The sequence below is a fragment of the Erythrolamprus reginae genome, chromosome 2 (genome assembly GCF_031021105.1).
Source record: "Erythrolamprus reginae isolate rEryReg1 chromosome 2, rEryReg1.hap1, whole genome shotgun sequence".
Lineage (NCBI taxonomy): Eukaryota > Metazoa > Chordata > Lepidosauria > Squamata > Dipsadidae > Erythrolamprus > Erythrolamprus reginae.
The window spans coordinates 94,942,338-94,969,283 of NC_091951.1; the positions used below are offsets into that span (position 1 = coordinate 94,942,338).

The 26,946-nt window shown below is 38.6% G+C and overlaps 1 protein-coding gene across 2 annotated transcripts in view; it reads left to right on the forward strand.

Annotated features, from left to right (window-relative positions):
• RASSF1 (Ras association domain family member 1) overlaps nucleotides 1–26,946 on the forward strand; it is a 39,194-nt gene extending 12,248 nt beyond the window's left edge. Inside the window, exons 2-6 of one of the 2 annotated variants that reach the window (XM_070738744.1) lie at nucleotides 870–991; nucleotides 22,845–22,949; nucleotides 23,214–23,511; nucleotides 24,638–24,753; nucleotides 25,576–26,946. In XM_070738744.1, coding sequence (XP_070594845.1) covers nucleotides 870–991; nucleotides 22,845–22,949; nucleotides 23,214–23,511; nucleotides 24,638–24,753; nucleotides 25,576–25,722 — 788 coding nt within the window. In that variant the 3' untranslated portion in view covers nucleotides 25,723–26,946. Of the gene's footprint in view, nucleotides 1–869; nucleotides 992–6,098; nucleotides 6,769–22,844; nucleotides 22,950–23,213; nucleotides 23,512–24,637; nucleotides 24,754–25,575 lie in introns of those variants that run through there. The other variant, XM_070738745.1, reaches the window with a different exon arrangement.

Below are 26,946 nucleotides of genomic sequence, written 5' to 3' on the forward strand. Positions count from 1 at the left end.
GTTGTCAAATTTATTTTTTTCTGAAAGTGGATATTTCCACATAGAAGACATCTCATAAGTTCACACGCAAGAAACTATGTAAAAATGACATCGTGGGGCAAATTCTACCCTTATATTCTTGAGTACCAAAGTCTGATTGTAGATATTTCTATCAAGATGTGTGTTATATAACTTTTCTCTCTACTCCAAAGTTAATTTTGAACAAGTCTGAACCAGTTTATAAAAGATGTTGCAAACCATCATATATTATAAGATCATAAGAAAATAAAAAGCATATTTCGATGTTAGATTGCAGCCTATTCTGGCTGGTGTAAGATACAAGCACCAACTGCTTAGAATGTACATATTGAGGGGGAGGGGAAAGCAATCAAGGAAGGAAAGCGGTTTTTTTTATGAGGATGGCGCTGTGCCCTAGCACCATGTGATTGGCATTAGACATTCCTTTCAAATAAGCATATCTCCCATGCAGCATTTACAGTCCTTCTTTAAAAATAAGGCTTTTATCTTTGCAGGCAGCACAGCAGCTGCCAAAGAAAGTGATGCATTGGGATACAGAGACTCTTTCAGGCTTTTCATTTAAAGCAAGGGAGATTTCAATCTTTATTTGGCCTGCTGTTTTTCTGCCAATAATTGTCAATGGTCATGCCCTGGAGATTAGGCCTACATGATACCAAAGTATCCCTGTTGAAATGAAGATTCTAAAGATTGTTAAAATGTTTATTAAAATTCTGGGGTGTGAAAATATGAATGAATGATCAAAGAATATCTTTGAAGTTACACGAACTGCTTGCTTGATTGCTTGTGGTTGACATTTCTTCTCTATCTTATTTTGTCCCTTTAACTTCTGTTGTTTTTTAAATTTTCCATAGACTGCAAGTTTATCTGTCACTACCGATGCCGTGCTCTAATCCGACTTGATTGCAGGGGTCCCAGATATAAAAATGAGCAGGATGAAGGCAATGAGCAGACAATAGAAAAAGACACTAATGTGGTAAGAAACTTTTAAATAATAATGCAATGGAAGGAGGAGTTTTCATGGTTATATTGTAATGGCAAGGGAAAATTCCAAAATGAAGCAAAAGATCCAAGAATACATGCTTAATATTTTCTAAATAAAGGATTATATATAGCATGTGAATTTATTCTAAGTTAACTAAGAGCCACCACTAGACTAAATGGGTCCATAGTCAATACAAAGTGACTATATATTGCACTAGGACTAGGTGGCCTCTAGTACTGTTAGTCATGGTGTCTAGGGCTGCTGGGATCACTAGTTTTACAACATCACAAATTACACCTGATTTATAAGCATTTACGAACAACCCCAGTAATAAGCTTAGTAATATAATTCCAGAAAAGTGGGGGAGGGGGGGCTATCATTTTTAGATGACTGTCAATAATCCAATGGTCCTCTGTCTGGTTGAGAGAATTTTTCTAAAACAGAGGGGAAAGCTTTATTGCACTCACAAGCAATAATATTCTATTTTCAATACAATCTAAGACTCAGCAGAAGGCAAACAAGATCATAAATGTGTCAATGTGGTTTCGGAAGGTCGATTTTCATCATGTTATGGTGCTTCTGCTCTCTACAGCTGGAGCTTGATGCTGCCAAAATGACCCTGAGGTCAGGACTTGCAAAAAACAAGCACCTACATAGGCAATATCCCACCAGACCAGCTGGAAAGGTTCACTGCAATTAACACTTTGTCATCTAATGGAGCTATAGAACCATACCACTTAGCAACATCACTCATGCACTGTTCCCAGGGGAGAACAGATTAGCATCCCTTACAGAAATATATATCCAGTGCTCTTATATTTCTGTTATGCATTGTTGTATAACTTAAGCCACTGGCTTGGTCTCTTTCCCTTTCAGTACTACTTTACTCAGATTTAATTGTTTGGGGAACACTACCATTTCAGAATGCAGGTTTGGAATTTTTAAAATTCTCCTTTTAAAAGAACGCTGCGGTAGCAGGCAAGAGGTTATTAGTTTTTTGCCCTTGCATTGCTATTATACAATTATAGCATAAGGAGTAGTCATACATGCTATCAATGCCTGCAATCTGAAATAATGATCTTTCTTCTCTCTTGCCTTAAAATTGAAATTGATAGTCCTTGACTTATGATCAATCTCTTAGTGACCATTCAAAGTTACAATGGACCTCCCCAAGGCTACTAACAACCAGGATTGCAGTTTGGGCAGTTGGCAACCACCTCCCATTTACAGCCAGTTGCAGTGTCCCATAATCATATAACTGCAATTACAATTTATTGCTAGAAGGTAGCATTTATTTAGTTTGATTTTTAAATATGCTCATTGTGGATAATGGATTTGCTTAATGACCACATTTGATAACTGCCACAAAAAGAAGTTAAAAAATGAAGTGCAGTGACATGATATCCACCTAAAGATTGGCGCAACTCGTAACCCTAATTCTGGTGTCACTCTTAAGTTGAAGACTACCTGTATTCAGTATCTGTATTTGTGGTTGGTTAGTTGTAATCCAAGCAACTTTTCTGGTTTTAGTTCTTAATCATAGTGGTTGAAGTGCTGGCTTAGGAAATCCAAAGATTATGGGTTCTAGGCCTTAGGCACAAAAGCCAGAAAGGTAATTCTGGACCAGTCACACTTGGCCCAACCTATCTCACAGGATTGTTGTAGGGAAAAATAGACACGAATATTAGGAATGTTATATTTGCCACCTTGAGTTTTATATATATAAAAAAGTGGGGGGAAAATCTGGGCAATAATATACTGGCTGCCCAGTAATAACTATGGGCAATAATGTGGATTTATAGCACCATCCATCCATTTACAGTGATCCCCCGTTTATTGCGTCCCCAACCATTGCGAATAGGGTACTTCGCTATTTTTCAACCCGGAAGTCAAAAATACCATCTACGCATGCGTGCCGGGCACGCATGCGTAGATGGCAGCGGCTTCCCTGGGTCTTCCCCCTCTTGCTGGCGTCAGCGAGGAGTTTCCCCACCGCCCACGCAAACTCCTCGCTGCCGCCCGCCCTTCGCCCGCCCACGCCGTTCATTCTCGCCGCACGGGCCTGTCCACGCTGTCTCTCGGCGCTTTCCAGCTGAGTCCAGGAGCGAACTCGCTCCCCGACTCAGCTGGAAAGCGCCGAGAGACAGCGTGGACAGGCCCGTTCCTTGGCGCTGTCACTCGGGGCTTTCGTGCTGAGTCCGGGAGCGAACTCGCTCCCCGACTCAGCACGAAAGCCCCGAGAGACAGCGTGGACAGGCCCGTTCCTTGGCGCTGTCTCTCGGGGCTTTCGTGCTGAGTCCGGGAGCGAACTCGCTCCCCGACTCAGCACGAAAGCCCCGAGAGACAGCGTGGACAGGCCCGCTCCTTGGCGCTGTCACTCGGGGCTTTCGTGCTGAGTCCGGGAGCGAACTCGCTCCCCGACTCAGCTGGAAAGCCCCGAGAGACAGCGCCAAGGAACGGGCCTGTCCACGCTGTCTCTCGGCGCTTTCCAGCTGAGTCGGGGAGCGAGTTCGCTCCCGGACTCAGCACGAAAGCGCCGAGAGACAGCACCCCCCGGACCCCCAACCCGGGTTTGGGGGGTGGTAGGAAGCTCCCATTGTTGGCGGAGACCTTTTAAAACACTCGCGCGGCTTCCAGGACTCGGTTTGGAAGCCGCGCGAGTGTTTTAAAAGGTCTCCGCCAACAATGGGAGCTTCCTAGCACCCCCCCCGAGCCCCCAACCCGGGTTTGGGGGGTGGTAGGAAGCTCCCATTGTTGGCGGAGACCTTTTAAAACACTCGCGCGGCTTCCAGGACTCGGTTTGGAAGCCGCGCGAGTGTTTTAAAAGGTCTCCGCCAACAATGGGAGCTTCCTACCACCCCCCCCGAGCCCCCAACCCGGGTTTGGGGGGTGGTAGGAAGCTCCCATTGTTGGCGGAGACCTTTTAAAACACTCGCGCGGCTTCCAGGACTCGGTTTGGAAGCCGCGCGAGTGTTTTAAAAGGTCTCCGCCAACAATGGGAGCTTCCTAGCACCCCCCCCGAGCCCCCAACCCGGGTTTGGGGGGTGGTAGGAAGCTCCCATTGTTGGCGGAGACCTTTTAAAACACTCGTGCGGCTTCCAGGACTCGGTTTGGAAGCCGCGCGAGTGTTTTAAAAGGTCTCCGCCAACAATGGGAGCTTCCTACCACCCCCCCCAAGCCCCCAACCCGGGTTTGGGGGGTGGTAGGAAGCTCCCATTGTTGGCGGAGACCTTTTAAAACACTCGCGCGGCTTCCAGGACTCGGTTTGGAAGCCGCGCGAGTGTTTTAAAAGGTCTCCGCCAACAATGGGAGCTTCCTAGCACCCCCCAAACCCGGGTTGGGGGCTCGGGGGTGTGCTAGCGAGCCTCCCATGTCGGCGGGGATGTTTTAAAACACCCGCGCGACTTTCCAATGAGTCCCGAAGACAACGCGTTTGTCTTCGGGACTCATTGGAAAGTCGCGCGGGTGTTTTAAAACATCCCCGCCGACATGGGAGGCTCGCTAGCACACCCCCGAACCCCCAACCCGGGTTTGGGGGTGTGCTAGCGAGCCCCTCATGTCGGCGGGGATGTTTTAAAACACCCGCGCCGCCCCCAATCTTAGGCTCCTCGCTAGCGCTGCGGAAGTAAAAACACCCTCTGCACATGCGCAGAGGGTGTTTTTACTTCCGCAGCGCTACTTCGCGAAAACCCGCTCGTTGCGGGGGGTCCTGGAACGGAACCCTCGCAAAGAGCGGGGGATCACTGTATATGGTATTAAAATTCTTGTTCCTGTAACTGGCCAAAATAGTACATGATAGGACAATTTTTCAAACACGGTACCACCAATGGCTTAAGTAACAAAATTAGTCCAAAATCAGAGACACAAGATTCCCATGGAATTGAAATTTGGTAACTTGTATGAAATATTTTGTGACATAAGATTGTAAAAGTTCATGACATAGTACAAAATATCCTAAAAAATTTCTTATGACGATGTTTGCTCTATTCCAGTTCAGCATAGAGTAGTTTCAAGACAGACGCAGCTCTGAAAGCATTGAAGAATCTGGTGAGCTCTTGAAAGGATAACCCAAGAGATCATGGGTTATCTATAAGTATTAAAAATATGTATATTTACAGCAACGGTACTTGTGATTTGTTTGTTTTGTCAAGCACGTATTGGTGGTATACAGAGATATAATAATATTTATATTCATGATACTAGTAAAAGAGAAACATTAGGACAGGGGACAGAAGGCACTCTGGTGTACTTATGCACACCCCTTACTGACCTCTTAGGAATCGGGAGAGGCCAACAGTGGATAGTAAGGGCCACGTTTTGGGGGTTAGGTGATGATACTACAGAGTCTAGTAGTGAGTTCCATGCATCAACTACTCGGTTACTAAAGTCGTATTTCCTGCAGTCGAGTTTAGAGCAGTTTACTTTACTGTTGTGTGCTCATGTGTTTGTAATTTCCTATTATAGAAAATCAGCCACAGATTGTGTATTATTACCGCGTTCTAGGTCAGTGTTTCCCAACCTTGGCAACTTGAAGATACTGTATTTGGACTTCAACTCCCAGAATTCCCCAGCCAGCAAATGCTGGCTGGGGAATTCTGGGAGTTGAAGTCCAGATATCTTCAAGTTGCCAAGGTTGGGAAACACTGCTCTAGGTACTGCAAAATTTTCTACTTTTTAGTTTCCTTCTGAATTCTAATTTTCTTTTCTAGTTTCCTTCCGAATGCTATAGTTGGTACTAGACCCAAACAAAAAACAAAATAAAACCCTGCCCTAGGGCTCTGATTCTTGTTCCTAGCGAGCAGAATGGAAACACAATTCGGTGAAAGAAAACAAGCAAGTTTAATGTTATATTTCCCTCAAGCGTGCCGCCGACCATGGAAAAGGGAGTGGGGGAGGGGGAAGCAGAGGAAAATGACTCCTATTCCGGAGGGAGGGGAAAGGCGCTGAAGACAAAAGCCGTGACGCCAACTCGCGCGCGGGCTACTTGGCCGATGAAATCACCCCTAGCCGCCCTCAACCAAGCAGGAAACGGGCGGGGCTCCTGGCTTAAGAAACAGCAGGAGGAGGCGGGGGCTCTTATCTCGTCCAATCAGCAGGCGGGCGCGGCCGCTGTCTACTTTTCAATCCCAACGGCTGCAGGCGGCCATGAAAAAAAAAAAGAGGAGGAGGAGGCGGAGCTTCCTTCGCCGCCGGCTCCTCCTCGTCCTTCAAAGCCGGGGTTGTTAGAGCGCCTTGTGGCAGAGGGCGAGCAGGAGAGTTTAGGCGGTGCGTCTGTTTGTGGGGTCGAAGGGGAAGCTTTGGCGGTGTCCCATTCGCAAGGACTCCTCTTAATTCCCCCCAGGAGTACCCGGAGGAGGTGGAGGCGGTGCGAGGAGAATTAATTTCCCAGTTGTCGGGAGTTTAAATAGTTCGTGGCGTGGCGGAATTTTGTCAGTTGGTAGTCGCTGAGGCGCAGGGACAAAGGGAGGCGGCGAGTGGGGTCGAATAGGAGCCTCTTGAGGAGCCGCGGCAGGGCGAGAAGAGAAGCTCTCTCTCCAGCTGTTGCCCCGCTGCCGTTCTTCCTCCTCCGGCGAAGTACTGTACTGTATATATACAGTATATATATATAGGGCATGAGGGAAAGTGACGCGGCGGCCACTCCGTCCTTCGAGATGACTTGGAGCAGCACGACGAGCAGCGGCTATTGCAGCCAGGAAGACTCGGACTCCGAGCTGGAGCAGTACTTCACGGCCCGCACCTCGTTCATCCGCAAACCTCTCAAGGAAAAGGTGAAAGGCTCACAAACGTCTTTCTCTCTTGATTCCCTCAAGCCATGGTTCTTTAAGGGTATTTTAATATAATGATGATGATAATAATAATAATAATGGGAAGTGTTAAACTTGTCATATTACAGAGTTGGAAGGGACCTTGGAGGTCTTCAACCCCCTGCTTGGGGTTTTTATTCTACTTTATTCTAGCAACTTGAATGTCTGTTTGCACCCAATCAGTTATTTGTTTAACCATGCCAAAATATGCATATGTAACAGCCATGGAGTGTCTGTTTGTGTTTATACTGCTCAAAGAAATATGGGGAACACTCAAATAACACATCCAAAATCTGAATGAATGAAATATTTGCATTGAATACTTTGTTCTGTACAAAGTTGAATGTGTACAACAACATGTGAAATTGATTGTCAATCGGTGTTGCTTCTGAAGTGGACAGTTTGATTTCACAGAAGTTTGATTTGCTTGGAGTTATATTGTGTTGTTTAAGTGTTTCCTTTTTTGAGCAGTGTATTTGCTGCTGCCTAGTAACTGTTAGTTGGATGAGCGTATCATTTGAATGAAAACATATTTATTTTCTATTCTGTAAGTTATATGCCTAGCAGTAAATCTAGGAAATCTTATTTTGTATCTTAGCTTGGTCTGCATGTTTTGGCTTTTCTATGTGCTAATGCACTTATTCTTCTTTCATATGATATCAGTAGAAGCAGAAAAAAGAAAACTAAAAGTCATGAAGATAAGGAATTATGCTTCATTCAGTAATAAATCAGTAAAGTACTTATGTAAGGGCTAAGTGTAATTATAATTATAGCATGCTGCTACAGTGTAGTGATGTAATGGTCATTTGTTAAATGTTTTCTGTTAATGGGTTATTTGTTGATGGAGGACTGGAATGAAAGTACTTTTGATAATGTGATGCCACCAAATGAAATTTTTTTAAAAAGTATTCCTTTAGAGTATTTTTAGGTTATTGGAAAGCAGTTTGCGGGGTCCGTAAGCTTTTGGAGATTAATCTCTCTATTCACATATTTAAATGGTATAGAAGCTATTGACACTGCCATTTGTAGTCTATAGTTGCTCTTTGCATAGTTCTGTCCTGTATTGTTTTGTGCTTAAAGCTTGTAGGAAATACTTTGAGAATATAATGTAGTGGTTTATTGAATTTAGAAGTTTTAAGGAATGTCTTTATGGGATACCGTATGTTCACTTAATATAAAGCAATACATATTCTTGCTGCACTTTCTTTGGGACTAAAGGACACAACACAATATAGAGAATGGTTATTTTGGACTTGGGTAGGAAAATATAGAATATTTCAAATAATTTTCCTTTGTTGCTATGCTGTTGTGCCACAAAACAAAATATAGTATCTAGTTTACCTAAACAGCCAGCAAAAGCCATTAAGTTACAATTATCTGAATTGAAGGACTGTTAGAAGATGGCTTATCTTTACTCATGATAAGGTCATATTCATGTGTTAATTGTGATACATTAGCTCAATCAGACTTGTGGTTTAAAGTATGTGAACCAAGTCTGAGCTGTTCCGTTATAGTAACTGGAGCCTTCCATATAAGGGAAGATCATGCTGCTTATTCCTGGAGGCATAAAATCATTTAATTCTGTTTTAGCTTTCAGCAGATCTCATCGCATTGGCAATAAAAGGAAGCAAAATTATCTGTTACAAGACCATAAATGATGGGTATTGGGCAGCTTCATGTTTAATTGAAATATAAAAGACAATCATAATTAAGGAAATATGCTAGATCAGAGTTGTAATACAGCCTGCCTGAATTAACAAAGAGGAAATTGGTAATACAGTACATGATTCCTTTTAGTGCTCAGATCTAGTAGCAAGTCAGACTGAGAAGTGGAATTACCAACTCTAAATCCACCAGTAAAGCATCAGTGTGACATTCTCACATGATATAATGCTCCATATGAAGTTTAATTTTGTAAATCTCCAGTGATATGACTTACTCCTTCCAGAAAGAACATGTCTATCTTGTTTGACCTGTATTGGATAGAGGTAATAAATGAGAAGTCTGTAATAAAGCCTAAAAACTCTAGGCTGACAAAGAGCTTCCCTAGTGAGTCTGAAAACTGTAGCCTGACAAAGGAGAGGAATGAATAGGATTTTTATTCATGCCCCATTCCTGTTTTTAGGGTATAGTTGTGAAGTTCAAATAATGAATTCTGGGTACACAGCCTAAAAGAGGTGAACGGAGTCAGGATACAGAGAATGGGTGGGTTTTTTATTATAAGGTGCTCTTGGAAGTGTATTTGACTGAAAGCCATAGTTGCATATACAGTAGTAAGTGGTAGGAAGGGATCTGGCTGATACACAATTTGAGTATGTGATGAGAAGAATATATTCTTTGTTAATATTATGGAATTTATTATTAGATACATAAACATGAGTAGTTTCAATTCTAATCAGCCCTAGTGAACATAGCCCTTGGCAAAAAATGTGGGAGTTGTAATCTAAAGCATCTGGAATCATCCCAGCATAAAGATCTTCATAATTCTATCAGCAGTTTCAACTGTTTATCTGGAATGTTTGAGTCTGTATGAAAGCAAAACTATATTTTAGTTTATCAATAAAGTCTGAACTTGTTACAATTTTGACAAGGAAAGTAACGTTCTCCAAATGTTTAGGATTTTCTTTTTCCCTGAAGGGAAAGAATGAATTACAAGAAGGCAGAGATTATATGGCTCAGAGTTAAAAGAGCAAGGAAATGGCAGACCTTGACAAAGACTTTTCATCTGTTTGAAGGTGAACAGTTGCCAAGATGTTTCAATAATCCCAAGCACAAATCACTTTGATTTCCAAGGTAAAATAAATTATATTACATTCTGGCGTACAGTAGAGATGAAAAAAATCTGGTTTCCTTCCTCTTTGCTGGTAAGAGATGGATTTGTTCTTTTTATGCAGAGGTTTGAAATTGCCATGGTGTTAACCAGTGGCAAGAATAACTAAGGATGTCCTTGCAGGGAAAAGGATATAGAATTATCATCAATAGTTTTTCCATCCTACTTCAATCCTGGTTCATCTATTTCCTTGCAATGAAGAGAGATTTAAGTTGCTACAGTATTTAATAGATAAAATTCACATCCACCAGGTCTGCACGACATTGACAGCAATGTCTTCTAAGACCATCTGGAATTATTCTGAGCCAATGATACTTAATAGAGTGGACAGTTCTATATAGAATTAGTTCAGTCAACTAATTAAATTAAATTAAATCCTGAAAATTTAATCCATGCATTTCCTAGCTGCAGCTAGGGAAAGGAATGACAGCATGGTTTTGGACTAATAGCTCCAACTAGACTGGCAAGTGAAGACAACATTTAAGAAAATCTACAATCAGCTATAGTTGATTTACCACTTGTGACTTTTCCTGAACTGAAAGGTACTGATAATAATTCAAATTTGAATTGTTAGACTACTGCAATTCGTTCTGCATAGAGCTGTCATGGAAAATTATCTAGTAGCTACAGATGATACAAAATTTGGTTACCTCCCTCTTACTAATTAAGCAGGTTTCATTAAATGGCACCTATTTTTCAGGAGATACACTGATTGAGCCCAGTCAAAGTTTGTGGTGATTACATGCATAACCTTATTGGACTTATGCACGTTACATTCAGAATTATTTGCTCAAAGTACAATCTAAAGCTGAGAACAAGCATTTATGAGTTCCAGCCAGCAGTGCCTTTACATTCCAACACTCTGTCCCTAGAAATCAGGTAGGCTTCCAGCCATTTGTATTTTGGAAGGAAAGGAAACCAGTCCTCCTGTGCCTCTGAAGTAGTTTAGATATAACATGATAAATAATAATGCTTTTAAAAGAATATCTGTAAAAATGTAAATGTTTTGTCTTTAAAACAGTAGCATTTTGTTTTTTCTGTATCACAAAACATTCAGATTCTTGGATGGTGATTTGTAAAGTTGCTGATCAGTAAAGTTATAGCCATAGTTGTATTCAAAGATTTGAATATTAATGCTAGTGTAATCTAGGAGCATGACTTGCCATTGATTACTACTCCGAGTCTCCGGAGAGGGGCGGCATACAAATCGAATAAATGAAATGAAATGAAATTTGAACAAGCTACATATAAGGATTGTATACTATACAAAATTTACTTAAGTACTGTAAGAAGGTGCAGTTAATTCATGCCATATTAACATGGTCAATGACTACTTTCATAAAAAAGGAGTTCTCCATCTTGGGTCCTAAAGGCAGTTGTGTATTGTGTAAACAGGATGTCCATGTCCCTCACATGCTGTTCTTGTAGATGGGTGGGATTCTCTATCCTATCCAGGTCATAATTTACTTCATTGTCCCACCCTTGTGGGTTTCCTCTTGCTCTTTTCCACAGGATGAAACAACTTCCATTTTGCTCATTAGATCAGATTACTGTTCCTGAGAAATCCTCTTTGCCCTTATACATTTCAGCTTCCTGTAAGTCAGTTGTGATTTAGGCTTTAGTGGATTTCTCATACTTCATGAAAATCTCTGCAAGATAATGAGTTTATTAAATTTATTTAAAAGCTAATTGTTCTCTAATTTCCAAAACTGCAAGAAAACAAGTGGCTAGAAAGTGGCTAGGGCAAATAGTAGTTTTTTTAGGAACTCACAACACTATGCAACATTGTAAAAGTCTTTAAGATAGTTCTATTTTATGAACTGTTTATTTTATTACACCCTTTTACATCAATTTTACATATAAAAACTAAAATAGAATTTTTCCATGTTCTGATTTTCACTGTATGTGGAAAAATATTAACTGAAAGTATTATTAATATACTGTATATTATTTTACTGAGTGAAGAAATGCAAAATGAGGGTTATATAATTCTTAGGAATGATTACTGTAATGCTAAATGAGTAATGGGTTGAGGTGGAAATTTAAAAGAAGCTTCACTGCAACACGTACACACACACACACTGTTCTTTTAGAGGAACTACATAAAACTATGAGTCACTCTAGAAAGATATTGCTTTATTATTTTCCTTAAAGGAGATGTAAAATTGTTTCAGAATCAATGTACCCCTTGCACATTTTATCTAGGTTTCAGTAGCATAAGACTTCCACATTAAGGACATGAGCCAAAACATAGTTGATGAAATATATAGTGAATCTTTTATATATAAATAGGGACACTCCAATCTACCATCTGTGTGCAGTAATGAAGCACATTTCAGCATACTCTAAAGCTGATTGTTGGTTTGATGGTTGATGGTGGTATGATTGTGGTTGCATGTTTTCTTTTAAAAGCTAGATTCTTTTAGTTGTTTGGTGGTTTTAACATTTGGACTTAGGATGTTTTTCTATTGTTTTTTTTTTTAAATAATTTTATTTATTGATTTTTAACAATTTTAAAATCACACAACATAAAACAGTGCGTAGTGAAATGTGAATTGTGCCCACCACCCCGACATACACACATTCCCCACCACCAAATTGGGGGTATTTCTTTTATAATCCACTTAACCCAAGAGCAATATATCTGTCTACATATTATAGAGTGATTTTAGTTTATTTCTTGTAGCTTGGTCTCGGATTCTACTCGTCATATATCGTCTTACCTTGTCCCACCATCCCATCAGCCGTCCCAAATCAGTTTCATTATCCAAATTTATCCTTTTTTCCATAATTTCAAATTGAATATGATCCACCATGTACCTATACCAATTTTGCATTGTCCATTTTGTCGCATCCTTCCAACCCAAAACTATTACTGCCTGAGCACTTTCTATTGCTGCTTTTTTAATTTCTCTAAATTCTCCCATCGCATTGCTTTTTACTAGTACTGCCATTTCCTTAGTGATTGTCCATTGTATATTTAACATTCCATTGATATCCTCTTTCACTTTTTGCCAAAATTCCTGCACTATCGGGCATTCCCAAAACATATGCATAAACGCTCCTTTATCTTGACAACCATGCCAACAATTCCCCCTGACATTCTGCTGAAAATGTGCAAATTGAACGGGAGTAAAATACCACTTATGTAATATTTTCCTTCTCATTTCCCTAATTCTTGTATTTTTAATTTTCCTTATATCTTCTACTATATTTTCCATTTCTTGTACCTCTACTAATATCTCATTTTGCCACCATTTAGTCAATCCATCAATCGTGTCCCCATCTGACTGCACTAGCAGTTTGTATATATTAGTTGCTTGCACCTTTATCCCCTCACTTTTTTCTCTTATTATTTTCTCTAACCCTGTCTCCTCCCGCCATAATACTTCTTTATTCTCCCTTTCATTTAGATATTTACATATTGCATTTATTTGTAACCACCTTCCCTTACCTAACCACCATTCTACACGATTTCTACTTGGCCTGCCATCCTTCTCGTATAACTGTTCTATCTTAGTTATCCCTCTTCCCTTCAACTCTCCTATAACCCTATTTAAGTTAATTTCATTTTCTCTATTTATTACATAAAGCGATGACAGTTTAGATTTATATAATCCTATTTTCCCTTGCCATTTTTTCCAAATTTCCATAGTCCCTTTCATTGGGCCTATTAATTTACCTACATCTCTCCTATTCCACTTCCTAAAAATTAATTCTCTATTATTCATCCCGTTTATCTGTTTTTCCAATTTCGCCCATTTATTTTCACTTAATTGCAACTCCATTAACCTTTCCATTTGAAAAGCTTCCCTATACAGCTCCAAACATGGAACACCCCATCCCCCCTCTTTTTCATTCGCAATTAACCACTTTTTTCTTATTCTTGGTCTCTTATCTTCTTCAATCCAATAATTTAATTTTTTATCCCACTCTTTAACCTTACATACCGATAACCCCCCCGACAGCACCTGAAATAGGTACATCATCTTGGGAGCTATCATCATTTTTAAAGCTCTTATTTTAGAGAGTCTCCTTAGCTTTTTATCTTTCCAGCTCCTCATCTGTTTCAACATTTTCCTCCATGTTATTCTATAATTAATCTCTTCCATTTTCACTGGGTTTTTTAATAACCAAATTCCCAAATATTTTATTTTTTTAAGTCCTAATTTCAACCCTGATTCTTTCCTAATTTCTATCTGTTCTCTCGGATCTATATTTAAACACATAATCTCTGATTTTTCCATATTAACCGACAGTCCCGATTCCTGCTTAAACTCTTGTAAAATATTTATTATACCTTTAATCATCTCCATCGGGGTCTGGGTCAATATAATTGCATCATCTGCAAATAAATTTATTTTCATTTCTAATTCCCCTATTCTATATCCTGCCCAAGTGTTATCTTGTCTTATCTTATTAGCTAAGATCTCTATTGCTATTACGAATAATTTTGGAGACAGAGGGCATCCCTGCTTGGTGCCGTTTAATATTTTAATACTCTGCGTTCTTTGTCCATTCACTCTTATATATGCTTCATTTCCTTTATAAATCTCTTTTATAGTTTCACAAAATTTTCCCCCCATATTTAATTTGTTACATAATTTATATAAGTAACTATGGTTAACTTTATCGAACGCTTTATAAACATCTAATTTCAAAATTCCCAATTTCCTTTTAGTAGCGGTAGCATGGTGCATCACATTCATTACATTTCTAATTGGTTCACTTATTTTCCTTCCCTTCACGAATCCATATTGATCCTCTTCAATTATTTTTGGTAAAATATTTTCTAATCTATTTGCCAGTATTTTCATAAATATTTTATAATCCTGATTTGCCAAACTGATCGGACGGTAAGACCCAGGCTCTCTTAAATCTCGACCCATCTTCGGAATGGTAACAATTTCTGAAAGCTTCCATGTCTGCGGGATATCACGATTTGACAATATATTATTAAACAATTTCCCCAAATGCGGCAGCAAAACATTCACATAGGTTTTATAGAATTCCCCTGTAAACCCATCTGGGCCCGGTGCTTTGGCTTGTTTTAACCCTTTAATTACTCTAGCAATTTCATCTTGTGTAATTTCTGCATTCAAAATTTGTTTGTCTTCTTCACTTACTATTTTCCCAACCTTGAGGACTTCTATCTTCACTTGCTCCTCTTTATACAAATCTTCATAATATTTCCTCATTATCTCCTCTAACTGGTCATTACCATATCTAACCACTCCACTGGTGTCCCTCAATGCTAAAATACATGATTTTTCTTTCCTCTTCTTCAGATATCTCGCCATTTGCTGCATTGATCTTGTCCCCCAACTCTGTATTTTTTGTCGCATCGCCATTCTCATCTTATTCCATTTAATCTCATCATACACCATCAACTGTTTCTTTTTCAATTTCAATAAACTATTCCAATCTCTACTTTTCGTTATTCTTAACTGCTCTTGTATCAAATCTATTTCCCTTATCTGCTTCCATACATATACATTGTCCCCTCATGAAGGCCTTACATGCATCCCATACAATTGATTGTTTAATACCACCCACATCATTAATTCTAAAATATTCTGATAACTCTGTTTGCAATTTCTCTTTATCTTGTTCCCTAGCAGTTACAACTGCATTATATCTCCAAATTTTTTGATTTCGTTCCTGACCTATTTCCAATTCCGCCAATAGTGGGGCATGATCTGATATCCATATACTTTTAATGTCTACTTTTTTAACTTGTATATTACCTCCCCTATTCATTAATATGTAGTCTATGCAGCTAAATGTGTGATATCTTGCTGAATAATATGTAGCTCTGTTTAAAATATCTGCATGTAGATCCACCATATTAAGTCTATTTAAATGTAACATCCTGCTATTTGCATTCCCATTTGTTAATTGCATATTAAAATCTCCTGCCAAAAAAGTTGAGCCCTCCTTAAAATTGTCTAACTTCTTCTTAGTATTTATTATAAATTGTTTTGTTTTCCCATTTGGGGCATAAATTGCTGCTAATGTCAACTTCTTTTGATTTATTTTCCCTTTAACAAATATCCACCTTCCTTCTCTGTCTTTCTGAATTCCGACCTCTTCAAAATTAACCCTCTGATGAATCAGAATCGCTGTGCCTCGACTATTTTGCGTTCCTCTTGACTCAAACACCCATTTCCAATTTCTATCATTAATCAAGTTATCCCTTCCTCCCCTTCTTTTATGTGTTTCTGTCAAAATCATAATATCCACCTTATATTGCTTAGCCATCCTTAATATCCTAAAACGTTTCAAATCCGATCCCAAACCATTCACATTTAAAACCATTATCTTACACTCCGTCATAATATACCAAAAACACCCTTTTCCCCTCTTGTTTTGCCCTTGGTTTATATTTTTCCCTTTTCTTTATCCCTATTACACCCCCCCCCCCAACGTGCCTCCCCCTGTGCTCCCCCCACTGAGAGGGGAGAAGACAAGAAAAAACCTTGCCCATACCTGAGGCACATTTTCTGGTTTGCGTTCCCACTCAAACTAGCTCCTCTTTCAACCCTTTTTAATTTTATAAAAGAGAAAATTTCTCCCCCCCTCCTTTCTCCTTTAAATAATTCCTTCTTTAGTTTCTTCTTTAATTTTAAATTCTTAAACCACCTTTTTCTCCCCCTTAGACTTCCCCCACTGAATGACAAATATACAGGAATCCCAAGGCATCTCCAAGAAAAATAATAATAATAACAACAATAATAGTAATAGTAATAGTAATAATTCTTTTCCTTTTCCTCCCCCCCCCCCCCAACAAGACAAGGGACCAAACAGCATCACTTTCTGGCTCTCTTCTCACGCTGAGCCCGTGTTCTTCTCTGCTCCTTTCTGATGGCCTCCACCTGCCCGCTTAACTCCTTCAGCTGCTCTTCCCTTCGTCTTTCCTCCTCATCTGGGGTACTCCGACCATCAAAAGCCTCTTCTTCTTCATATGCTAGTGCTCCAGTTTCATCAAACCTAATCCCCAGTTGATCCAGTAAATCCTTTCCCTCCTCCAATGAACGTGCTCTGTACATTTTATTGTCCTGGAACACCAAGATGGCCACTGGGTAGCCCCAGCTAAATCTGGTTCCACTTTGATATAGCCGGCTTGCAATTGGTTTCAACACAGCTCTCGCTCTCAGGGTTTCCCAGGAAAGATCCCTCAGAACCCTTATCTCATTTCCGTCTTGTTTAAGGCTCGCCGAAGTCTTCAAAGTCTCTGCTTTTTTTTTCACTGAGGAATGCGATGATCACATCTCTCTGTCTGCCGTCTCTCCTGGGGGCTGCCCAATGAACACGCCACAGCTCCTCCACGCTGACCTGCACGCCTGTCTGTTTATTTAACGAAATACAGACAGCTTCTGTTAACTTAAAATCAGAGGACAAATCCATTCTGAACCCTCGTAAGCGCAAATTCCTCCTTCTCTGTCTGTCCTCCAAATTTGCGATTCTGTCATTTATTTGTCTTATTTTTCCATCGTAATCCATCACTTGTTTCTCAACTTTCAGTATCTTTCCAGCAGAAGAATCCCCTTCCTTTTTAATTTGTTTAACTTCTAAATCCATCTGTTCCATTTTAGTCTCAACTTTGTTGAATCTCTTTTCAAACCCACTACAAATATCCAGCAGTTTATCCAGCTTTTTCTCAATATTAGCCAGGCTAGAGAGGTCTTCTTTTTTCCCTCCCTCCGCCATTTTAAGATTTATTGTACTCACTTATCACTTCCTTGTTACAGCGAAAGCGCCTCCGTCTTTGCTTGAAATCATAAATCTTCAAATTCACTTTGATGCCGACAGATTCTTGTTTCTTCCTATATTTTTCTAAGGAAGATTTATAGTCTTTTTAAGGGGGAGAAAACTCTTTACATTTTATATTTATTCGGAGCCAGAGGTGAAATGCCTAGAAAGCAATTTGGCACATGCGCAATCGTTTTTCTATTGTTTTATATATGTTATAAGCCGCCCCAAGTCTTCAGAGAGGGGCGGCATAAAAATCCAAATAATTAATTAATAAATAAATAAATAAATAAATAAATAAATAAATAAAAAGATCCCATACCTTCTCCCTTGCAAAAGCTGATGCGCCAGTTGGCTTTTCCTGTACTGTTCCCCTTCAGGAAATGTGAGGATGGCAGGCGCCTGCAAAAATCTGATGTTCAAGAACATGCAAGCAATTGCTCCACTTTAGTACATTTTCCGCTTAAAGACATTAAGCCATGCTTTTTAAAATCAAAGTTGGTTTGATTAGGGGAGGAAAAGCAGCAGGGGGTAGAGATTTAAACTTCCCATAGTTCCATTAAATCAGATTTATTTTCCTACCTGACTGATAATTAGGTTCCACTAGGTGGAATAACTATTATTCTCCATCCTTCTCACATGTACACATATTTTGGAACTCCTGATTTGAAAGAGGGGTCTTTAAGAAATTAATTTGCTTATCTAAAAAATATCCCAGGGCAGTATATAAAGGCTATCCTACATGTTCACTCTCTAAAATATTTTCATGATTTTAATTTAATGATTCACATAAAACAAAACCATATCCTTAGGATAGAAACTGTTTAGATACATTTATAAAATGGTTGTTCTTGGATGCCACCTGAGACAGTACCAGAGAAAAATAGTTTCTCTGCAAAAGCAGTGCTTCTATTTTCACTCTTTGCATAGCAGATTATCCTGAAATTTGTGGCACCAAAAATTATTTTTAGGCATAACCAATCTAGATGTGTTTTTAATATGGTTTTTCATTCCATTGTCTGAAATTTTGTGATTTCCTTAATGATCAGGTTAAGAAAAAGAACCACTCTCAAATAAACCTTGTTAGTCTATAGCCCTGGTTCCCCATGTGGGCCCATGCCTCACAGGGAGGCAATTTGCTTTTTAATGGAGGCAATTGGAACCTTCTTTAAACCAGGTTAATGGCCTTTTAGGCTTCCTCTGTGTGAGTAGGAGTTCATTTTTGAATAGTAAGAATTATATGGGGGGGGGGATCAGGATTTTAGAGATGCTTAGAGGGGCATGGCCAAAAAAAGGTTGGGAACCACTGGTCTATATTTTGGCACCTCCTATGTTTACAAATAAAAGAGAATTGGCAATAAACAGATTGGTGATAATCCTTTAAAAATACTAGAAATGGTAAAGAGATGGCCCTCTCAGGAGTCTGGATTACATTATTTTATGCTGCTCTCATACATTGTAAAACTCTTGTTTCAGTTGGAAAAATGGCATATAATTTTAAGATTATCAATGTTTTGCTAGTAAATCCTTGAGATATATACTGTATCTTGCTAACAAATTCTACTTCCCCAGTTCTTTCTACAATTCAGCTTGTTTTTCATTATTTGCAAAATTTTGTACCCCCACCTTTCCTCCAAGGAACTTTGCGTAATTTTGTCTCTCAACAGCTGTGTAGTAAACTAAACTGATTTGCCTAAAACCACCTACAAGGATTTTAGTTTGGGATTACCACACACAAATATTATATTTGAATCTCTTTATCAAACTGATTTAATTATACAGAAACTGTTAAAAGTTTTTTTGTTGTCTGTTTCATATGTATACCATATAATTTAAGCATAACACTACACATGTCTTGCCTCTGAAGGATTCTATCTGGGGAAATGGGAGCAAATCACATAAATCATTGACTCATGTGTTTACTATTGTGGTGACATAGGAAATGATTTTCAGTAATCCTTAGAGATTTCCAATTGGTTTTTAATGATCTCATCTGGAATTCCCCACAATCTCCCATCCTCCACTAGAGAATGCCAGCAGGAAAGAAGGCTGATGCAATCAGAAGCAAATAACCGAAGAGTAGGTTTTTGTTACACTTGTAGGCAAAAGTTGTTTTATTTGTACAGTTGTCCAGATGAACATGGAATCTGAAATGTTTTTGTTAACATGAAGGGTTACATTTATGGAGTAGATTTATTATGTATTCTTACATTGTTAATTTAAAAAGACTTCTAAAAGCTTGTCTACTGAAAATCTTGTTTTTCTGAGTAATGTTCTTTTTATAACAATAGAATTACCTATTGTTCAATTATTAGGAAAGCAATGTAGAGTGGTAATTGACCAAGAGCTTCTCAAGATAGTTGCATATCGCAACACAGATTTATTTAACCATCCTGCTATCACAAGATTATAGGCAGTAAGCTATATATGAGACATCCCATTATCTCAATTAGTACAATTAAATCACCAACAATTAAATACATGATCAATCCCTCCCATCCCCACTAATTTATGGACTAGGGCTTGTTTAAAAAAGAAAGATCTTCATTGTCCTGAGTGTAGCTCTTTCTTAAGTTGGAACTGCCATAAAATAAATCTTAATTTCTGATCTGTGCTCTTGTCATTTTCTGCCAGTGCAGGTCTTAAGTGCTTTGTCTAAACATCCTTGCAGGGTGGGCTGACTCAGAATGGACCAGATAGTTCCTTGTTCCTCTGCCCAGGAATTTATCTCATTTCTGCCTACAAGTAGTCCTCACTTAAAACCTGGGACTGGGAAATTTCCATTGTTAAGTGGCATAGTCATAATACACAGTGTCACATGACTGCTGCTTAGCCACAGAAAATCTGACACCCCTGGTTGTTTTTCATTAAGTGAATCACCATGCGTCATTAAGCAAAAAACTTTCATATGGTCATTTGCAAAGTCCTGCCAGGTCTCTCATTGACTTTGTTGCAGGATGCTAGAAAGGTCGCAAATGATGAGCAATCATAATTTTGAGCGGTTGCTGAATGACTAGTTAAACAAGGGCCAACTGTACTTAAGCAAAGAGGAAAACTCCCCTCCCCCTTCTCTCGGAATAAAACTCCTATCATTTCACAAATTGAATGATTAACTTTTACGAATGTTGTATGCCTCCATATCAGGAACTTTGCTCTCCTTTGATGACTCCCCGCCCCATTGTTAACCATATTGTGAAAAAAATCTTACAGATGAATTATCTTGCTTTAAAGACAAAAAAAATAGCAGGTGTTTGTAACAATATATAAATATGTTCAGAGATATTGTTTTTCCAATATCTTGCTATGTACAGCAATAACATAAAACAAGACTTTATTTTTATAGGCAATGTAGCATGCCTTTTGCCATCCCTTTTATGGCACGATACTAGAGAAATAGGAAAAAAAATAATGGTAAGGTAGTAATTAAAACATAAATTTATTTTATATTAGTATAATTTCAACATGTTTTTGCAGAAATAAGCTTCTTTAGTTCATGGTTATCTTAACTAAATGTCAGTTTTGTAGCTGCTGGGAATTTCAGGTGGTAGCAAGATGCTGTAATTTTCAGGAGTAATTTTAACTACCACTTCTTTTGGCTTTCTTGTGGTAATAGATCTCTGGCTGGCAGCCTGCTGCATATTAATCATGAGACCAATTAAGTCTCATATAATTGGGTTTGATGTAACATCAAACAAAGGTGTGGTGTGTGATTATTTCAGTTTCTCTTGTTACGCCCAATGATGATACCAAATGATTTAGTCTTCTGCTTTTTACAGCTGATGCTGGGAAATGTGAGATTGCTTTGAGAACTACAGGCCCGCACAGTGAGGTCATTCAGGTTTTGAGTGAATAAAATATTTAGTGGAGTAAAAGATAGAATAATGACTTCACCTGAAGTTTGGGGGAGCTGGGGTTGAGAGTTTGGATCTCAATATCATATTTCATTATACTTACCCCTCACTATTTATACTATTGAACTACTAAACTATTGTTTAAGTTCAATAGAAAACTATTGTTTTCATGTCTAGATTTCCAAGAGAAGCTTAGAAGCTTCATACCAGAAGTGTTTTTGACAGCAGAGCCTTGGTTCATATGCTATTTCCATTGTAAATGTCTTTATTAGCATGCAGGTAAACTTACATTTTGAATCCAGAGAGTTTCAAAGAACAGTTTCTTAGAGATTCAGACTTAGGTTTATAATTTAATTTCCCCTTTAGATTTCATCTGTAATGGTTATCCTGGTTGAATGAGATAGGGGAAGCTGTTTGTAGGAAGCCTGAAATAAGGTTTTATAAAACTAAGTATTAAAAGCAGCTTTATAACTTTTTAAAATGAAGGGCAGTATAGCATGATCACTAGAAAATTCTGTATACAGTACATGCATATATTGAGAGGCTCTTATGTATTTCAGCTTTGCTTTGGAAGACATACCCCCTCCTTCCAAAGGTAATAACAAGATTTTTGACTTTACGTAGATTGTTGTAGTAGTTGGAAGCAGCGGCTTACCTCCAAATACATAAACCCAGTGGGAGAGAAAGTATACCTGCTTTCTTCTCTGCAAAAAGGAGGCTTCTTGGCAGAGGTGATAGCAAAAACAACTGTAAAATGATATTGGAACTTCTGTTTGAAGGAAAGGCCTCTTCTATATAAGAAACAGGAAGAAATGAGCTGCATGTGCATATGTGTATACTTTACCTGTGGGAAAAAGATGTTCCACATTGATACTATACAGGCAAGCAAGTTTCTGGAGTTCTTTGGTGAATTTCAAGTAAAATATTCTCATTATACAGTATTATTAAAATAAAGCGGGATGAGAAAGCCTTACCAAGAAATCTTTCTTTTCAAGAGCTGTGGTGAGCAGTGGTTAGAATGTAGTACTGCAGACTGTCAGCTGCCTGCAATTTGACAGTTCAAATCTCACCAGGCTCAAGGTTGATTCAGCCTTCTATCCTTTCAAGGTCGATAAAATGAGGATCCAGGTTGTTGGGGCAATATACTGATTCTGTAAAACGCTTAGAGCAGTGGTTCTCAACCTTTCTAATGCCGCGACCCCTTAATACAGTTCCTCATGTTGTGGTGACTCCCAACCATAAGTCTAGCACCAATTCTCCTAGCGGAGCTTTAAGCTGATTGGCAGGAAGGTCAGAGGGACATCCCCACTGTAAACACCTGATTGGTCAGATTGTAAAAATATGTTCCAAGGTGCCATAATAGAAGCTTTAGTTCCTAACACCATGGGAAATTTGTCTTTTCCCAGGGTCTTAGGCGACCCCTGTGAAATGATCGTTCGACCCCCAAAGGGCCCCCGACCCCCAGGTTGAGAACCACTGGCTTAGAGAGTGCTGTAAAGCACTGTAAATGGCATACAAGTGCTATTGCTATTTTTCTCCTTTGCATTTTATTTTTCTGAGACTGATAGACTAACTAGACTAATCTAAATTTATTGATTCTTCTGCAGGATGAACAGATTGACTTGGAAAAACCCATTCTGTCCCAAGCCGACATTGAGCAAAAGATAAAAGAATATAATAGCCAGATAAACAGTAACCTCTTTATGAGTTTGGTAAGTTTCAAAACAACTGTAACTCAAGGCCCCAGTTATATTTCTACATCTCAGCAAGAGAGCCCTGTGTCTTCCCTTAATCACTAACTCAGTCATTTAAAATATTAACATTGGAATCATTTCATAGATGTAATTCCTAGCTGTTTTTAGCAAACAAAATAAAAATTCCATTCAAGTCCTTTTTCCAAATGTTGCACCTATGACTCTCTTCGAGATATTTTTTTGTTGGATTGTTTGTCAAATTCAACTGTTCTACTCTTGCAGAATAAAGATGGGTCCTATACTGGCTTCATTAAGGTACAGCTAAAGCTGATACGGCCTGTGTCAGTACCTGCCAATAAGAAAGCGCCCTCAATCCAGGACACTAGGAAGAGTTCTGTGCGCAACCAGTCTGTAAAGCGCCGAACTTCATTCTACTTACCAAAGGATACAATCAAGCATCTGCATTTAATTTCTCGTACACAATCCAGTGAAGTCATTGAAGCCCTGCTCAAGAAATTCATGGTTGTTGACAATCCCCGCAAATTTGCCCTCTTTGAGAGAACAGAAAAAGATGACCAAGGTATTCGATCTTTCTTTTTGAATTTCTTCAAAAGAACCAACATGAAACTCATTGTAAATTGGATATATCTTAAGGACCATATTTAGCAGGGAATTTGCTCGGTCAGTACATACATACAGTGGGAGGATGCATAAGAAATCAAGGGCCCATGGAATCAAAATGAATCCTTCTGTGTTACAACCCTCAACTTCTGGAATTCTTCCCCACTTGAAGGGAGACATGGCAGCCTCCTTATTGGACTTCCCCAAGGCTGTCAAGCTTATTCTTTTTGAATAGCCCAGTAGACTGGGAGAGTTGGGAAGTTTTGAGGACAGGATAGTGTCTTTTCGTTTCCTTTCCTCTCCTCTCTTCTCATTATGGTTTTGCTTTAATTCTGCTGTAATTGTGAATCCACTTGAACTGGGCAGCAAAGGAATACTTTTATGAGAGGCAGTGTTTTGCTTTATTAAGCCATTAAGAATGATTGTCTAAATATCGATGTGATGGTCAAAATATTATACAGGTAGTCCTCCATTTACAACTACAATTGAACCAGGGAATTTTGTTGCTAAGCAACAAAATTTTGTTATTTAGATAATTGTTAAGTTTTGCCCCATTTTATGACCTTTTTTGTCACAGCTGTTAAGTGACACATTTTATTTATTAAGTTAGTAACACGGTTAGTAACACGAATTGGATTTCCCCATTGATTTTTCTTGTCAGAAAGTCACAAGAGATGATCACATAACTCCAAGACACTGTAACCATCATAAATATAAGCCAGTTGTCAAGCAGCTGAATGTTAATCAGGTGACCACAGGGATGTTGCAAGGGTTATAAGTGTGAAAAATGGTCATAAGTCACTTTCAGTGCCATTGTTACTTTGACCAGTCAGTAAATGAACTGATGTAAGTTGAGAACTACTTTATGAACTAAGTTCATATTGAACGAGTTGAAAAATATGAGGATGAGACAAAACAGACCATAAACTACCCAGGACAAGGTTATCTTCAAGATAAAATAAACAAAGAATTTTAATGAAAATTAGTGTTTATTTCAGAGTGTTATTGTTATTGTTAATTATATAATCAGAGCTGTGATACCTGGAAGACTCAGTCATTCATTTTCTTATTCTTTCATATGTCAGTATATATCCGTAAGCTTTCTGATGAGGAGCAACCCCTGCGCCTCCGACTACTTGCTGGTCCTAACGAAAAAACACTCAGTTTTGTTCTGAAGGAAAATGAGACTGGTGAAGTCAATGTGAGTATAGATATTGATGTGTCTAAAGTTTATTGTTGAACCTGCATGACTTGGCAGTAGGACAACCTCCATAGCTATCTGCTATCTAGCTATTTGTTATCTAGTGGCCTTTACCTTGATTTCAACAGCTAGAGAATGGCACTGGCCTTGATCTTCTAGTTCCTGTTGCATGCTTTTTAACAATAGTGTATACATCTGCAACGTACGAAGTATTGCAATGCAATATTTTTTGCAAGAAAGCTGCTCCTTTTTAAAAAAAATTATAGCATACAAAAAATAATATTGAGTACAGAACAACCAAACTGGACTATTTAACAGTTGTAATAACCTTTAGGTGACTATTGCTAAGAATCATGTATATATGAAAGTTATAGTACTATTGCGGTTTATTAAAATGAAAGAAATTTTGTGCTACACATCTGAACATTAGTGTTTTACAAGTATTATAAAGAATTTTTTAAATAAAACCTTTACATTTGCTTTGAATTTAACATTTACATAATGCTGCTTGTTTTTGGAAAACTTGAAATCAAAGATTGCCAATTTGCCTTCTGCTTTGATTCATATCATACTCCTGAACTATTTTTATGTGTTTCTTTTAAATAGGAGCCACTAACAAAAGGTATCTTTTGTGTTATGCGTAAGAAATAGAGTGGTTTTCTGTGCCAGAATCTTATGCTTGGATTAGTCCTTTATTTTAGATTCTAGAAAAATAATCTAAAAGATGATGAAATATATCTCTGTTAGTGGTTGTACTCATAAGCTCATCACTATGATAAAAACACATTGTAATAATTACTTCAATTTTCTTGCTTTTTGCAGTGGGATGCCTTTAGCATGCCTGAATTGCAAAATTTTCTGCGTATCCTGCAGCGTGAAGAAGAGGAGCATACTCGGCAGATTCTGCAGAAATATGCCCATTGTCGCCAAAAAATGCAAGAGACTCTAACTGCTCGCACCCCAGGTTGATAAAATGCTATTTCCCACACCCAGCACTCCAGCAAAGAGCAGATGTCAAAAGCAGTGAAGCCAAATGGACTGCAAATCAAGTGATCCTTCAACTGTCTGTGGGATGAATGTATCTGGAAGTGGTGGGGAAGGGTCAGCAGGGATGTATGGATCTCTTCATGAGCCTTTGATCAGTGGATATGTGTGCTCCCTTGGAGTGAGTGGATAGTAAATGTTGCATGCATGGCACATTGGGATCAGGTGAGAAAATAAAAAGGTGTTTGCAAAATGTGTCTGAAGATGGGAATTTTAGGGCAATACTATAGCACTGTTACTGAAAAAAGTGCCAAAATGTTAGTGGCACTTTTACAGTAAAAGACTTGCTGAGTTATGTTTCTCTGGGATTGGGATTGGGCAAGATCTGCAGTTAACTTAAAAACAACTAGAGTAGCTTCAAATCTAGAAATATTCCAGGAAGAGAGGTATCCATGGCACTTTTCTTTAAAATATAAATATTTTTATTTTTATATAAGGTAATTAAAGATTCCTTTTAAGGGACTAGTGTAATTCATTCAACCCTGTCTAAACTCATATTTAGTAGGAACTTCATGGTCAGTCTGATTAAGTGAAATCCACTACCTCAGCCGAAGTCATTGCTAAGGCTGATCATGCAGAGAAATGGAGACTAAAGTTTGCCTTCTCTCAGAACCATAGAAAAGCAGTTGATAAAACATTGGGAGAAAATATTCTGCCAATCTCTCTTTTATTTTGCTCTCTTTATGGAAAGATTGGAGCTAGCTGTTTAACAAATCTCAGAACTCAGGCTTCTCTTCTGCTATAATCATAGCTTTGAATACTTATTTTTATATGGGCACATGCATGACTGAGATCTTGATGTATGACTGTGGAACATCTTAGTTTTGGGCAGAACCTAGATTTCCTAGGCTGCTGCGCAATACATCTGTGGTATGGGAATTATTTTTACTGCTACAGTAAGTCTCTCTGGGATTTAGTAGTCGAGTATATTTGTCAGAGCATTGAAAAATATTTAAAAAACAAAACCTAGGCTTCTGCCACTTTGGGGGGGATCCTGTTTAAAATTGTTAACTATCTTGAACATTGAATGGATTAACTAGGATTGTTCATTGTTTTGAAAATTGAATGGATAAAACATTTTGGGGGATTGATTAGGTTATGAATGATACTGTTTATATACCAATCAATAAAAGTTTCAGGGATGAGAAA